The following is a 17,232-nucleotide window of genomic DNA, read 5'->3' as shown; positions in this document are numbered from 1 at the left end:
TAGGCATCAATCAGGCTGGCAGGGGAGTGGTTAGGGGGTGATCAGGCTGGCAGGCAGAAGCAGTTAGGGGCAATCAGGAAGGCAGGCAGGCAAGCAGTTTGGAGCCAGCAGTCCTGGATTGTGAGAGGGATATCTGACTGCCTGTTTAGGCTCGATCCTATTTGGATCGGGCCTAAACGGGCAGTCGGACATCTCTCAAGGGGTCCCAGACTGGAGAGGGTGCAGGCTGGGCTGAGGGACACACACCCCATGCACGAATTTCATGCACCAGGCCTCTAGTCCTATTAATAAAAGCTTATGTGGTCGTCACGCCCTCATGCCGCAATGAGCGATCACTAGGAAGCTGTGTGTGCAGCAGGCACACGCGGGTAGGTGGGGTTGCGTGCACACACAGGTGGGCGGGGGCCTGATGCTGTGTGCATGATGCAGAGATGGGTCCCACGGCTCCACGCAGCGAGACCTGGGAGTCCCATGTCTCGGTGTGGAGGTGGGGCTCACAGCTCCGGCCTACCTCTTTGGGGCAATTGATTTCAGGGCTCTCGCACTGTGAGAGGGCACAGGCCAGGCTGGGGGACCCCCCCCCCCCACCCCAAGTTTATGAATTTTGTGCACCAGTCCTCTAGTGGTTACATAAAAGAAGCTGTAGTTCACATGAACTCCTTTTTAAAGAAATTTAACTGTTAAAAAACCAACAGATACATTTCAAAACTAAACTAAAGAATCACTTATAAGCCTGTCATCCTAATATAGCGACTGTTTTTCCTCATTTGATTATTGACATTTTATTCCACTTGCACGTACAATTCAACATTTGGCTTCTTTTACTTAACACATCATAGCATTAAACAGTTGTGATGGCATTTCACAATCAGTATTTAATTGGGTGAATGTTAGCATAATGTTATTGTAATATTCAAATGTGGAAGCTCTGGTCTCTGTTTTATCTAAAATTATTTTAGAACCTATTAAATTTTATAATGTGCATTCTTCCAGCTACAGGTCCCTCGTAAAATGGCTTCAGATCTCATAATCAATGATATTCTAAAGCAGCACATAAGTGGATTTGGCTTTAATGTGATCACTGCCTTAGGCCCTAATAAAAACAGAATTTTCCACAATTATTACCAGGCACTCCTCCTCCACACTACATCATAGTAAGACTGGGTTTCATTCCTCACCAGGCAACTAATCAGCCCTTTGCCAAGAGTGCTTTATAAATGGAATGGAATAAATTTCACTATGTCATGTGGTAATGTTGCCCAACTAGAGATTGGGGTATAATGATCTTGGGGAAAGTCATGACAAGGGTATTAAAACATATGAAACTTAAAGAGAAATGGTGACCATATAAACAGGCTTCACCTCCCTCACCTCAGAACAGCCCTCCCTCCCCTGTCCACTCATCCACCTGCTTCCTTCTCTTTCTGTTCTTTGAAAACTTCGGAAGAGTTGGCAATTCACTTTCCTAACAAATACCCGTATCCCATCCTGCTATGGTTTTAAGAAAGTACTTTCCAGGAACTTACTAAAAAGATCCTAATGGCTAAATTCAACAGCCACTTCTCTTCTTTGTTTTGACCTCCACAAGAGCAAGTCTATCTTTTGAGCATGTTCCTTGTTTTACCTGTCCTCACTCGGCTCACCAGCACCTTAGTTTCTCTTGCTAGACCTTATTCTTCCTTGCATAAGTATCCCTCCACATTGATCTAGTAACACTTTCTTTTCTCCATAGGTAGGAATCTCATGCCCCCAGATTGAGCTCTACCATCCACACTGATACCTCCCAAAGGAACCATTTCAAGCTCTGACCTCTCTCCTCAGTGTCCAGATTTGAATTTCCATCTTCCTATTAGCATCTCCACACCGCTGTCCGTGAGGCACAGCTAATTGCTTGAAAAGAGATGCAGATAAAAGCACAGAGGCTGGAGTCAGACTGCCTGGCTTTGAATCCTGGCTCTGCCACCAACTAGCTGTGTGTCTTCAGGCTACCTAATTAATCTCTCTGTGTCTCAGTTTCCTGATCACTAAAAAGAATATAAAATTATAAAAAACAGTACTTGCCTTATGTGATTCTTGTGATCCTTATAGGATTCTTCTTATTAGTATGCTAATTAGAATAATATGATAACACGTGCAACTCTTTAGAACAGAGCCCGACACATATTAAATACTCTTGAAGTGTTGGCCATAATAAAATGTAGTATTTTTTATCCATAATGGTATTAGCTCATCTTTCCTAAATAATACCTAAGTGCTTCACATGGATTATTTTATTTATCTTTAAAACAACCCTATGAGGCAGCTGCTATTATTATTCTCATTTTACAGATGAGGAAACAGAGGCCCAGAGAAGTTAATTAATTAGCTCAAGGACACACAGCTTTCTCAAGGTCACATAGTAAGTGGTGAGGCTGTGATTTGAACTGAGGCAGTCTGACTTTAGACCCACATTTCTGACTGCTTCACTGTGCTACCTTCTCTGCTAAATCAAAAGGTTGAAATCAACTTAACTTCTTCTCCTTTAAAATACCACCCTCTCCTATTTTCTCTCCCTTCCCAAGACCACCTTCATGCCCCCTCTTCTTCACCAGCCAGTCAGCACATGCTGCACCCGGAATATTTCCCTCTTCTTTTCCCCATTCTACTCTCACTGCCACTGGCCAGTGGAACCCTCTTCTCTAGTGTTGCCTCCTACAGCACCAGATTACCCTGGCCTTGCTCTCCCTCCTTTGCAATTCATCTTTCTCACTGATACCACAGGTACCAGTTGGTAAAAGAAAGAGAGAGAGGGACAGAGGGAGGTAGAGAGAGCCTTCTGCTTTATAACATTAAGGCAGAGAGGTTGCAGCAAATACTTGAGCAGACAAGACAAATATGTTTTAAATATTTTTGCAGAAGCTAGAAAAATTCCAAGCAAGCAGCCAATGCTGTAGACCTATCACCAGACACCTCTCTTATGAAGAGACAGGCTGTAGAGATACCATTTTGGACTTAACAGCCATCTCCCATTTTCCCCAGTGTGATTCTCTATTCTACTTGGATAAATCCCTCTGTCCTTCAGTGGGGGGCCTGCGAGGTCACTGAAAAAAATTTTTTTAACTGTTTCATAGCAAAATGGACCCAGTCCCATGGAGAGAGAGAAATACTTTTCCCCCTTCCCCACCCTAGCATCCTTCTCAGTCCCTCAACTTAGAAAACTCCTACATATCCTTCAAAGCCCAGAGAAAATGTACTTTTTCTGTTTAAGCCTGTTTTCAACTCTGCCAGACCCTTCCTTCTTTTTAATTATGCAGTAGAGCAGGTGGTTAGGTAAAAGGTCTCTGCAGCAACAGCTAAGTTTCGATGCTGGTCTTACTATGCATTAGCTGTGGGGCCTTCCATGAGTTACTTCACCTTTCTGTGCTGTACTTGCGATATCTAGAAAATGGGAGGTTGTACCAGCTCTAGCTTAAGTGATCGCTGTAAAGATTAAAATTTCATAAAAAGCATTTAGCCTGGCACATTGTAAGTATTCAGTAACTGTTACCTGCTAAAATTTATAGCCTAATAAATATAGGTATCCTGGGGAAATTTAATGCTCATGGCAACATTGAATTTTTTTTCCAAATCAAAAGAACTATAGTAGTTTTAAGGTAGCTTCCATCCTTCTTAAAGGAAAAAGAAAATGTCAGGCTTTCTTTCATCCACACAGCTCAGGAGGTTGTTCCTGCAGCTTGGGGCACTGGGCCAGTGTGGGGAGGGCATGGGGCAGACTTCTAGTGACAAGTCAGGCTTCATCCAATGTCAGGAGCATTTGATTGGATCTGTACAAACAAAGATTCTGTCTAAGAACTCCTTTGAAGAGGATGTGATGTTAGAATTTGGCCTATGATCTCTGCCTCCTGAGAATTCGTGTGGTGTTTGTTGTTGTTGTTGTTGTTATTGTTGTTTTTAATAAAAATGGAAAAACAGAGAGAGGGATTCGTGGTGATGTGAGTTAAGATGCTGTCATAGCTCTTTTATGACTCATGGGTGACAGCTGGTGAGATGGGGATGCAGGAAGAGACTCTGGTTCAAGCTGGAATGGTAAGGGCTCCTGCTTCCTCTCCCCTCTGGAGAGGTGATTTCCTCCTTTAAGGAGTCTTAGGTCCATTTGGTCCATGAGATGTCATCTGGAGAATCTGTGGCAGATGCTTCTGTTTTGATAGGAAATAGCAGAAGGTCCCTCAACTCATGAAAGCCCTGCAGGTACCACCCAACTTCTAACTGCCTTTGTGACATTCCACGTTTTCTAAATCAGCTAAGCAGCAGCCAATGCCTGAGGGAGTGAGCAGAACAGGGCGGCATGTGGAAGTGATGGCCGGCCTCCCTCAAGGCTGACTCTCAGCGAGGCTGGCCCTTCCTTTCAAGGAAACATGTAGCCAGCTTGTCCCCATCCCACTCCACCCTCTGTGGCCTCATAGGTTTATTGAGGAGACACTTATTTCTTCATTAATGCTATCTGCAAAAGACTTCTACCTCCCCAGCCCAGACACGTCTAGGAGACGGCAGATTATATGTTTAATTTTAATTCCTTTAAACCCAGAAAACTGTCCTTCATTCCTTGATTCATTGGTTGGTAGATTCCAAGAGCGTCTATTGAGTGTGGCACGTGCCTGGTATTGTACTAAGTGCTGGATACCAATAAGATGCCGGAGATGCTATCCCTGCCCTCCGGGGACTTGAGGAGAGTGGGAAATCCAGGTAGATGAATGATGGTAGCTTAACAGCTACATCTTATCATCATAATAAAGATTTATTGAGACTTTACTACATGCCATGTTCTAAACTCTGAGTCTTGTGTGGATTCTCATTTAACCCCCTCAACAGCCCAATGATGTAAATTCTATTTATAACTCTTTTCAGGTAGGGAAAATGAGCATGAATGAGATGAAATAACTTGCTCAAGCGCATTGTTAGTAGTGAAGAGCTGGGATTCAAATCCAAGTGTGTCTTGCCTGTGCTCCACACAGAACCTGACATAGTCTAGACAAAGTGCTATAAGTTCATAAAAAAGGGGGGCAGCAATTCTACCTTGTGGGCAGTTTGCAGAAGACCATAGGGAAGTTTCAGACGAGTTAGTATTTATATTGAGTCCAGAAAGTGAAACGGGCGTTTGTTGGGAGACGAGGCATCCCATGCTGGAGAACAACATATCCGTGCACATGCCAGGGTGTTTGAAGTGGCAGAGTACACTGCAGAACATTCGGCTGGAAAGGAAGGCTGGGGACACGTTTTGAAGGGGCATCTGTGGCCTGGCAGGGTTCCATTCATTGCTGCATTCTCTAATGCTACCAGAATAAATATTGAATGCATTGATAGTTGGGTGAAGTATTTGGAACTTACTTTCCATGCGGTACACATAAAAGTTGATTAAATTAATCACAATGTGCGTCTGAATATTAGATAGCTTTGGGTTCAGTTGCTCTCCTAGAGCCTAAAATATAGTGACTTAAAGAGATAAAAAATCTCTCTTTCCTCTCTCAGTGGAAAAGCCCAGTGGCTAGTGTGGTGGCTCCTTGGGGTTGGAACCCAGCTTCCGCCATTCAGTGTGGTTATTTGGCTGTTGCTTGGTACCACCCCCATCCACATGGTCCATGTTGGCTAACCACCACATCTGTGTTCCAACATTCATGGGAAGGAAGGAGTCAAGGGGAGAGCACCCCCCTTTAAAGGAATAACTCAGACATTTTACACAATAATTGTATTCATATCCTGTTGTCCAAAATAATTGATCCAATGAACACAGCTAACTGCAAACAAGTCTGTAAAATGAAATATTTATTTTGGGTAGCCATCTCTCTGGCTGAAAATTGCATTATTATGTAAGAAGGGGAGGGAGAACAGATGTTGGAAACAACCTGTCATTTTTGACACTGCTTGTTTACAATCATTAGATTCCCAGCATTGATGGTGTCTTGTATATGTGGTCAATTACCCTTCTGAGTACCAACTCTGTGCCACACCTTGCATGGACGGAAGAGACATCAGTGGCAGGATTTCAAGTCCTATACCGATAGCAATTGAAGCAAGCATTATAGAGCAGCTATCATATCCCACCAATGATAATAGCTAACATTTATTGAGCCAGTACCATCTCTCAGCCACTTTACATTGACTAGACAACAGCTATTAGATTCCGGTTACAACAATGAGAAGATACTGAGGCCTTGAGAGGTTGAGTGTATTGTCCAAAGTCACACAGTTAGGAAGTGAGAGGAGGTGGAATTTATTCTCAGGCTGAACCAGCCATACTATAGCTTAGGGATGCATTTGGGTCTCCATTGACACTGTAATCATCCTGGCATCACACACCATTGCCTTCACACTGGACCATGCATCACCATGGTTGTAACATTTTTCCTATACAGGGAGGAATTCACTCAACCCATTTCCTGATAAGATCCCCCCAAACCCACAGTATTATATAAGACAATTCACCAATAAGTCACTCCCAAGGCATTCCCATCCGTATACTGACATGGTGATTATATACCAAGAAATATATATTCTAAAAGGAATTTTTCTCTGGTGAGTTCTTCCTAGCAGGTTGGGATATCACCTAAAATTATTGGACACTTTACTTCCAATCTTAATAAATGGCATTGTACACTAAGCTCTATATAATAACAGGAATTTCTTTTCTCTGAATAGCCCATTTTTTAAAAGGAAGCTTTAGTTCTGAATACTATATACCTACATTCTAGCTTGAGAGAATTGATGACTCAAATTTCATCTAGGGAGGTAGGTTAGCTAAACATCAATTTTAAAGAATGGTATCAGATTCAAATAGAGAACAATTAATTTCCTACAGATGGTCAGAATAAAAAATACCTAATATAAGAGAAACTCTTCTTGTCAGGGCATGGAGTTAGGTGTTGTAAATGTTACAAATTAAAATGAAGTTTGACCCCCACCCTCCAGGAACTAAGTTGAGCTGTCACAACCTCTACCAAGGAATTGTGTGGATGATTAAAAACATCACTGATATAGCCACCGGGTGAGGGCATCAATTATCGTGAACTAATGTGAAATTTGGAGCAGGATATCTGGCTGGACACGGATTTGGAGAATTAGAAGTGGTTCAAGTCCCATGGTGCTTTTAGGCACAGAGAGTAATGCTGGTTAGAGAAGAAACAATTCAGAGCCATGGATAGCACCCTACAATGCTATTCCAAGAGATCTGGGGATACAGCCCCCCTGGAATATGTTAATAAGGTCTTACTCCACGTTTCTCACATGATAATGTGTGCACATGACTCAGCAGATATTAGGTGCTGATTAAATAGCAGGCGTTGCTGTCATCATCCACATTTCAGGTTTCAGGGATGGCCATGACTTCAGCTCTGGCAGGAGGCTGCACCAGGGCCCACATCTTCTAATAGGTTTAGAGCCTCATCTCATTTTCATCAACAGTTTTTTTCTAATATTCGCTTTCTTTCATGATGAGAATAGAGAGGGGACCTTGGGTGAAGGATAGGAGAAAATGAATGTTACATAATGGTACAAGGGTAAAGAAATAGTCTAAGGAAAAGTAAGCAATGTCACATTGTCAATTCCCCAAGTGAACATAACAGGAAGTGCTATTACAATTGAAGAATGCAAGCAAGGGAAGTGAAAATGCAAAGAAATGACATTTTATTCGAGTTGAATACTTTGCACACTTTCTACTTCTTAGGAAGCAGAAGGAAAGTGAATTCTTCTTTCAGAAAATTAGGATAGCTAAGAAGTGGATCCCATTGATGCCTGCCTCCTGCTATTTCCTGTCCCGGAGACAGGTTACTGCCTAGATGGGAGTTTTTGTGGAGGACCCAGCCCAGTCCGCCATTACGTCATCATGATAAAGGAAATAAGTTAGATTTGCCAGTTATTTGCATGCATATGATAGTAAAAGCTGTGGGAGTGAATAGAATTAATTAGGGAGGTTGTGGAAGGAAGTGAGAACAAGGGGCTGCATAGAGAACTGAGGGGAGCACTTATACTGTGAGGTGGGAGGAGGAACAGGAACTGGTTAAGAACCCTGTCAGAGAAGGAAAAGGCTCAGTGAGCCTAGTATCAATGAGTCCAAGGGGAATAACAGCCACCAAGAGGAGGGTTAATGGTTGAAGCTACTTTTAACTGCAAGTAAAGGGATCCAACCACCCCACCATAGATTAAGCAATAAATACATTGAATGAATGCATCAAGTGGCTGGAGGAAGGCAGTTAAGGGCAGCTCAGCAGTTGTCAGTCATCAAGAACGTAAACTCTCTGCACCCTCGTTGGCATAGTGGTTTTTCGTCCGTGCATGTGCTGCCTAATAGTTAATTATAAGGTGGCTGTTGCATCTCCAGACACATCAAGATGACACGGAAGGGGAGTGAGGTGAGAGCAGGCAGCGGAGAGAGGGTTCAAGGTCCTTTCTTCTTCTGTCAGGAAAGGAAATCTTTTCCAGAAACTCCTGCAGACTTCTCATGACCTGACTATCCAGAACCACCTATCATGTGCAGAGGAGGCTAGAGAAGTGTTTGGCTTTTCTGGCTCTGTTCTTTGTGTGCAGTAGGAAGGAAGCAGTCGGGAAGTGGCTTTGCAGTGGCCAGCCAGCAAACCCTGCCACAGTGAAATCACAATATCAGTGTTCTTCCTGGCATTAAATGCTTTCCCATGGGCAGTTCTTTTAAATACGTTAATAAAATAGTCCAGAACACCTTCTCATGAAACCAGGAAACAAAGTGTTAGTGATCCTCAACCATAACATTTCAGTTGTTAAAATTGATGACATTTCTTAGGTGTTAAAAACACCGTTGCCATATGAACAAGCCTTTAGCTCCTGTTTTCCTGACATAAAAAGTCATGACATTTATAGTAAGGGTCTTAGTTTTCAAGAATCAATCATTCAGTGAAGTTGGTAGATTTTGTGGATATGTAGTACAGCGACTTAGTTAAGAATTTATGTATTTTTTTCCTTCTCAATTAATATACTAATACCTCAGGATTTTTTTTCACAACAGTATTTCCCATAAGTTATATTATACTGTATAAAAATAATTTTTTTGAAGATGTCCTATCATAGAGCTAAAAAATCACATAAACACTCATCTAAGAAATCATACAGTCATTCTCTTTAACAGAGTAACTTAGAAACCAGGACATTTCATATTATGTTCAAGAAGATGTTCAGTGAATTTCTATCATGAACAAACAGAGCATCCATGATTATATGTTGGGCTAATGTGCTTAGAAAACATAAATCTTTTCCAGACCTCAGAAAGCTGGGAAGGTCTTTGAGATGATGAATCAGCTGGTTCCTTATGATACTAGTGCTTAATGACTCTAATTTGAAAAAATAATAGTTTTTAATTTCTTACATGAATTAATACTTATAGTAAATTCCTTTAAAACTCTTTCTGGTATCTGATAAAAAAGAGCAGTTCTTGCCCAGCTGGCATGGCTCAATGGTTGAACATCAACCTATAAATCAGGAGGTCTCAGTTAGATTCCCAGTCAGGGCACGTGCCTGGGTTGCGGGCTCGATCCCCAGTGTGGGATGTGCAGGAGGCAGCTGATCAATGACTCTCTCTCTCATCATTGATGTTTCTATCTTTCCCTCTTTATTCCTCTCTGAAATAAATAAAAATATATTTTTTAAAAAATAGTAGTTCTTAGGACCTGTTAATTTCTTTAAAATGAAAAACCTGGGAAAGGTTGAGTCATTGTGCTGCTAAAATGATCTGTGAATTAAAGAATGTTTGACTTCTGCCATGACCTCTAAAGTCACATAATCATTTGCTGACATCACATCTCATATGCATGTCTAATAATGATTACAAGTACAAAACCACCTCACCATAAACGGGACCACCTTACTCCCCAAACCCAGGAAGCATTCTCGCTTTCTCTCTTTCCCTCTTGTCCCACATCCAAACCGTCCAAATCATAACTCAGATCTGTCCTCTTCTCCTTCCCACCTGTGATCATGTTAGTCCTAGTTGCCATCATCCCTCATCTAAATTACTATACCAGTCCTTTCTCCATACTGAAGAATCTCTTCTTCAAAACATAAATCAGATGGTGACACTCCCTATAGAAACCCTTGAAAAACTTCCCCTTGCCTGTAGAATAAAATCCTAATTCTTTTCCAGGCCTCAGAAAGCTGACCTCCCAATCGCTATTCTTTTCTCCATTATCAGATCCTCAGAGCTTCCTGTTATTTGTTGCACCCACATCATGCATTCTGGCTCAGGGTCCTGGCACCAGACATTCCCTCAGCCTCCTTCCACCCTTCCCATCTTCCTCTGCTGGCCTCCTCATTGTCACTGAGGAATCAGTTATATGACAGGCCACCTTAACTACCTATGCTGAATGTTTTTCCTTGGGGACACTGCTGTGTGCTCCAGGAGGGTGAGCTGTCTGCACTGTATCAATGGGCACCCTTTCCCTCCAGCTTCCTGTTGTGTTCAGCCAATCAGGTGTGCTGTCTTGCAAATGGGAGGGAGGAATAAGAATGAGGTCCATGCATTTATTTCTCCCTAGTTTCATTCTTGTGGCATCACTGCTGCCTGGTTGTATCCCTTAACCAAAGGGCATGGCTCTTACCCAGCATCCAAGACCTCATTCTTGCCTTCTTCTCCCTTCTCCCCCTCCTCCCCCCGCTCCTCCTCCTTCTAAAAGTCATGACTGAAAAGCAGTCACCACAACAGTCTCCTGAACACCTGCTAGTGGAGGTGGCATGACCTGAGTTCATCACAAATTGGCCACAGATAATAACTGTGACAGGATTAAAGTTATGGTGGGGAGACAGACAAAAATATAAAAATGCCAGCTGGTTTCACTGTTTTTAATGAGGTTAAAGAGCAAATAGAGATTTTAGGACTTAGATGAGCTGTTCTAGAGATCTAAACTTCTTGAGGTGGAATTTAAGATGGCTTCTCCTCTTACCATTTGCAATGGCTCTGAGGGCAAGGTTCTGAGATTGTTGTTGGCACTGGGGAGAAACTTGGAAACAGAATAAGCCGTCCATATTCTTCCTTGCTTATCCATCCATTTAATTGCAGACACAGAGATTTCCCTGTGAGCTGAGTCCAGTAATGGCAGGAGCTGGCTCAGGTAATCTATGTAAAACTCCAATGAAGTAGGACTCTACCTTCTCTTTGTACAGTAGAGGGACACGCACCATAGAGAGCTCAGTCACAAAGCTTCTGAGTGACACAGACACAGATCCTCTCACCCCAGGAACAGTGGTCACAGTTGTTCAAGACACATCTTTCTTGGGACCTTGAAATGGGCACCACTAGAACATACAGAGCATATGCTAGTGAGTGATGCCAAACCAGGCTCCATTCATCCAAAGGCACATTTTCAGATGGTTTAGGCTTAAAGTATCAGCCTCCAACCTCCCATCTCCTACTGAGACAAAGTAGATGTTTTCTAAGAAAGCAACGATTTCCTAAATTGCCCAATATGGGTTTATACTCCATTCTGAACACATCACAAAATAGCTAAGAATATCACACTGGGCTGTAATTTTCCAGATCATTTGCTTGTAATTGAGACTCTGAGGCAAGTCTTCAATCAGTGGCTTACTAGCCAAATGGTCTTGGCTCCTAGAATGTGAGCTTCATGTGGGCAGGGGTTTTTGTGTGTCTTGTTCACTTCTATGTGCTCATGCCAGTGTCCTCATGCCTGAGAAATGCAGGCACTCAATAAATGTTGGCAGGAAGGGATGGAGGAAAGAAAGAAAAGTCATTGAGGATACCTAAGCCATAGCTTTTCCATCTTTTTAAAAAATATATATTTTTTTATTGATTTTAGAGAGGAAGGGAGAGGGAGAGAGAGAAAAACACCAATGATGAGAATCATTGATCGGCTGCTTCCTGCACACTCCCTACTGGAGTTTGAGCCCGCAACCCAGGCATGTGCCCTTGACTGGAATGGAACCTGAGACCTTTCAGTCCAAGGCAGACGCTCTATTCACTGAGCCAAACCAGCTAGGGCAGCTTTTCCATCTTTAAAAGGAAGATAATAATGGTACTTTCCTCATAAGACTGTTTTTGAGTATTATATACTATAATGCAAATAAGATGCTTAGAATAGTGCCTAGCACTACACTTAATATTCTTCTGAATATTCTTCTGAATATTCTGAAGCTAAACACACAGAAATGTTAGGTAATGATGATGACTATGATGAGGAGGAGGATGAATGGAATTTGGCAATTATTTTCTGAATGTCAACTACTGTATATGTCAAAATACTAGGGTTACAAAGATAAACACGTAGGATTCACATTCTATAAAGCTTTATTTTTATTTTCATTCTTCAATTCAATACTCCATTTTCCAAATTCCATTTGTGTTGTGCATTTACATATAATTGCAAATTCATTGGAAACCTGTTTTTGTTTGTTTGTTTGTTTGTTTACTATGCTGACCCTGCATTTAGAAATAATGGGGTCCCACAAGAATGTCTTTTGTTTACTTTTCTGTACCAATGGATGAAGTTTAAGAATGATGTAAGTTCTCCAGCCTCTGAAGCATTACAGGAACTTATAACATGACATGTAAATGCTTACCCAAGAAGAGCATTTTTTATCTGGGTCATTATTGAAAGTTTTCATTCTAATCATTCTTATGAAAACACAAAGAGGGAAAAAAGCCTAGAGCAACTCACTTCTTACTCTTTAATAGCATCAAAATTGAGTGACCTGTCTCCTGTTTTTAGGAGGAAATTCCAGTAATTCCAGACCCCTCACCTTCTCTAACTGATTTCCCAGAAGGCAGTTCACTAAGAAAGACTCTTAGTGCTCCTGTCAGGAAAACAAAACAAGACAAAAAAAACAAGCCTAGGTTTGGATGGACCTTTTCTAAACATCTGAAGTAAACATTTAAAACTGATTTTCAGAATCCCTATAATTGCACTGGCATGCCTACAGAGCTATCTGAGGAATGGGACTGTAAACACCCACGAAGATATTTGGTGCACTCATGGCATGTATCCATTGCAGTGAACTTCTTTATCACAAATGATTTTGAAGCCCTAATAAGTGTATTGGATCAAAATGTATTTATGTATTTCTCAAAATGTTTTGGGGGTTGAAAGACCCACACGTCCCTTTCTCCCTCTTCCAGTGGCCCCTGGGCCATCCCTGACAACCTCCAGAATTCTGACGGACATCATGATTGGGAAGAAAGTGAATCCTGGTTGCCTACCCCTATTTCCCATCATTCTAAGGCAGCCTGGGACTTGATTGGGCACCATGACTATACTTCAAGGTGCCCACAGGTAAAATATGTGAGTGAGAACTTCGCTCAGGAAAATCTAACATGGACTAAAGACTTGCTAAATCCAGCCTACCTTTTCCTCATATAGTTACCATCTGTTTGGTCTCTGCAGTGTCTCAAAGCTCCATCACAAAAGTATCTGTGGATCTAGTCAGTTAATGGCAATTGCACAAACCTGTTGGATTTCTGAGGCCCCTGCCACACCCTCCACCTTGGAAACCTCTCTCATTCACTATTTCTTTTTGAAGCTGCTATAATAAGAGGAAATTCTAGATGACATATTGCCTGGACTGGGGTAAATTAATATAAATATTCTTTGGCTATTTTTTTTAACTTTAGAAGGATCACTAAGCCCCAGCAAATATAAAAAAGATAGAAATTAAACATTTTCAAGAATGGTTTTGCAAGAATGAAAAAATAAGCCTTGGTTCTAGATAAATGTTCTTAGAATATTACTATATAATGTCTGATTTTCCCTCTCAGTTATAGTTATTTCATGCATGTTACAGATGAAACCATTGTATCAGTTAGAGACCAATTTTAATCCCAAGCTTGATTAGACAGTTAGCTCTCCCTGCCTTGTGCACCATCTCTTTGTTCTGCACCCCTGTATCCCTATCACCATTGATTTAACCATGAATAAGGATTTGACTTGATTCATTAGCTGAACGTCCTAATGAACGCTTGGTTACATTTAACCTTTTGCTGCAACGAAAGTCTCACAGTTGCCATAGTGATGGGAAATTAAATCTATGGAGCTGTTCCTCCTCCCTGACTGGTTGGGGTCTGCTATCTATCACACCATTGCATGCCTATGATGCGGGTCAAGTAAAATCAGTGATTCTACTGTTTGCCGATCGAGAGTTCCAAGCTGTGGGTGACATTTGCAAAAGGTCATTCTGCTCTCCCATCATTAAAATGGGTGAAACAGCTGGAGTGTAAATTGGGAGGAGAGGGGAAAGGTTGTCTCTTTGGCCATTTGGTGACTTAGGGATTGAAAGGAGCCCAGGTGTTTGACAGCCCTAGGACATCCCTGAAAGATGATCATTGGCTGTTGCTTGGAGCTGTCCAAGCAGGAGAGTCTAGCTCTGGAGTTCTTAGTGTTCTTTCCTCCAACCAGCAGGTACCTTCTGAGTGTCCACTCTCTTCCAGATGTCAGTTCCTGAGTAAAACAAGCTCCCTTTCAGTTTATCAGCTCTCTCAAATATATCTTTCTCCTGCTAATTCCTCTGCTTGTCCCCTTTTTCACTGTTGCCTTTGGAACTATCTACTCTTACCTTCCTTATGTCTTTAGCATCTCCTAGAACACATCCTTCCTCCTGACCATTAGAGAAGCATAGCCCTTCTCCAACTAACCTGCACTGTATGAGTATATCTACCTTCCTTTCTTCCCTTGTGTCTTCTGTTCCTTCTTCTCTTTCTTTCTTCCTTCCTTTTCTGTGTTCATCCTTCCTTCCATTTATTCATTAATTTATTCATTAAGACGTTATAGAGGACCTAATATTCACCAGCACTGTTGTGAGCACTGCAGATATAGCATTGATCCACCCTCATTAAGTTTACATTATATTTTGGAAACTAAAAATAAACAAAGTATTAAAAAATAAAATATATAATAATTTATGTATTTTATTATGTCAAATACAGTGACAAAATTGTTTGTTTTACTTTTTAAGTGGAGTTGTTGTTTTTTTCCTATCCTTTCAACACCAATATTTCAAAACTAAGATGTAAGGTCAATATTCTTGGGGATCCCTTGAAATAATATCTTTTCATCAGCTCCTTCTCTGAACTCATGCCCTCTGATTACACTATCTCTCACCTCCTGGCTGGCTCCAGGTGCCCCAACCCCTGAGTAGAGATTCTGGAGCTCTGGGTCCTGGTTCAGTCTCCCTGTCTACCCTTTCTCCTTTCATTATCAGTCATTTCAGCATCTGATTTGGTGGCCCAGCCTTTTCACTTCCACTAACCCCATGTTGTTTATCTCCCTTTCACTACAGCAGACAACTCACAAGACCATACTCTTGACATTGCTAATATCCCAACTCCAGTATTGCCCACCCTGAATCGCCTCCTGAACCATGACCTTCTGTGCATTCCCCTTTCTTCTCCCACTGACCCAGCTCTTTAACTTTACAAATATCACACACAATCAGAAAGAATATACGCACCCCATGTTTATAGAAGCTTTATTTACAATAGCCAAGATCTAGAAACAGCCTGGCCAGTCTGCTAAGTGGTTAGAGCATCACCCCCCCACCCCCGACCCCCAAAAGGCCAAGAGTTCGGTTGGATAAATAACATTCAGTATATGCATAGCCCATGGACACAGACCATAGTGTGGTGAGGGACAAGGCGGGGCTGGATGGAGGGGGACAAAGGGAAAATGAGGGATAGCTGCAATAGTGTCAACAATAAACAAAAAAATTTTTTGAAGAGCTTTGAAAAATTCTGTAACAGATCTCTTTCTCACATAATGTCACTTAAGATAAAGAGATGGCAATGATAAATTTTGGTGTAAACGAAAAATCCAGAAAGCTGAAAAACAAAACAAACACACATTTTGACCATTTCCCCATGTCATGAACTCACTGTATATTAGAGTCAATGCTTATCTTTATTTTCTCCCAAGCCACAATGACTCTGAGCCCCTTCCATTTATCCTAACAAATCTAAACTCCTTATTAACACAATACATCTGTTTTCTCCCTCCTTGCTCTTAAAGTGTGTGGTAGGCACAATAATGTCCCTTCAAAGTTGTCTCTGTCCCCATCCCCAGGACCTGGAAATGTGTTGCCTTACACAGCCAAATTTGCAGATGTAATTAAGTTAAGGATCTTGAGATGGGGACAAGGTCCTGGATTACCCATGTGGGCCCAATGTGTTCACAAGAGTTATGAGATGCACGTAGGAGGATCAAAGTGAGAGAAAGAGGTGTGGCTATGGATATACAGGTCAGAGGGAAACTGCCAGGAGCCAAAGAATGTGGGCAGCCTCTAGAAGCTGGAAGAGGCAAGGGCTGGTTCTCCCCTGGAGCCTCCAAAAGGAACCAGCCCCGCACTCGCCTTGATTTTAGCCCCCATAAGGCCCATTTAGGACTTAGGACCTCTAGAACTGTACAATAATAAATCTGAGTTGTTTTAAGCCGCTAAGCTGGTGGCAATTTGACACAGCAGGCAATTTTGAGAGCTTGTTTGGAGGTTCTAGCAGGGGAGCGCAGCTACTCGTGTACCCTTGACCGAAGACCGGTCCTCTCCTCTGGGGGGAAGGTCGTCCTCTTCGACCAAGCGCGCAGCTTCGGGAGGAACGCACATGGATGGGTGAGGGAGGAGGGGGACACCCACCTAGCCAGCCAGATCAGCCGAATCAACCCTGGCGATCAATGGGGTGACAGATGTCGCCACCAGATCGCCCTCACATCCACAGCAGGCAATTTTGAAAACACAGGAAACAAGTGCCAACACCAGCAGGTAACATTGTGAGGTGTGCAGGGACAGTGGCCCTCTGCACCTTCCGGGTCCCCACCTTAGCCGGGCCTGAGGGCAGTTAAATACTAGTGATCAGCTGCCCCCACCTCCTTCCAGTAGTTGACTAGAGCGCATTCTGCTTTTTTCAACCTCTGCCCTCTTAAATAACATTAAGAATTAGGCTTCCATGGCTCCTTGTGGGGCCAGGAGGATGTTCCTCAGAGCTAGCCAAGAGCCTCTGACAGCTTTGGCAGCTCTGTCTCACTTCACTTATAACGGTGAAGAGGGCCAGAGTGATCTATAGCTGACCTTTGGTCGATCCCACTGGCCCGAACTAAAACCTTCAAAAGAAGTGGCCTCTGGTGTATTCCTGTTTGTGCATGACAGAGAGAGGGGTCACTCGTGTCCATGAGCTTAGTGTGAAGCTTCCGGAGCATTTTAATAGAGGGAAGTGCTGCCTGGGACTGCTCACAGTGATTCTGTGAGGGG

The 17,232-nt window shown here is 42.4% G+C and overlaps 1 protein-coding gene across 5 annotated transcripts in view; it reads left to right on the top strand.

Annotated features, from left to right (window-relative positions):
- Positions 1-17,232, top strand: part of CDH13 (cadherin 13) — a 1,044,015-nt gene that overhangs the window by 719,522 nt on the left and 307,261 nt on the right. Inside the window, exon 7 of one of the 5 annotated variants that reach the window (XM_054709954.1) lies at positions 1,733-1,998. The exons of the other annotated variants lie outside the window; for them this stretch is intronic. Coding sequence (XP_054565929.1) covers positions 1,733-1,758 — 26 coding nt within the window. The 3' untranslated portion in view covers positions 1,759-1,998. Of the gene's footprint in view, positions 1-1,732; positions 1,999-17,232 lie in introns of those variants that run through there. 5 annotated transcript variants of the gene reach the window in all.

The sequence above is a fragment of the Eptesicus fuscus genome, chromosome 21 (assembly GCF_027574615.1).
Source record: "Eptesicus fuscus isolate TK198812 chromosome 21, DD_ASM_mEF_20220401, whole genome shotgun sequence".
NCBI classification, from domain to species: domain Eukaryota; kingdom Metazoa; phylum Chordata; class Mammalia; order Chiroptera; family Vespertilionidae; genus Eptesicus; species Eptesicus fuscus.
Note: the sequence above shows the minus strand (reverse complement) of the source record. Positions and strands in the feature narration are given on the sequence as shown.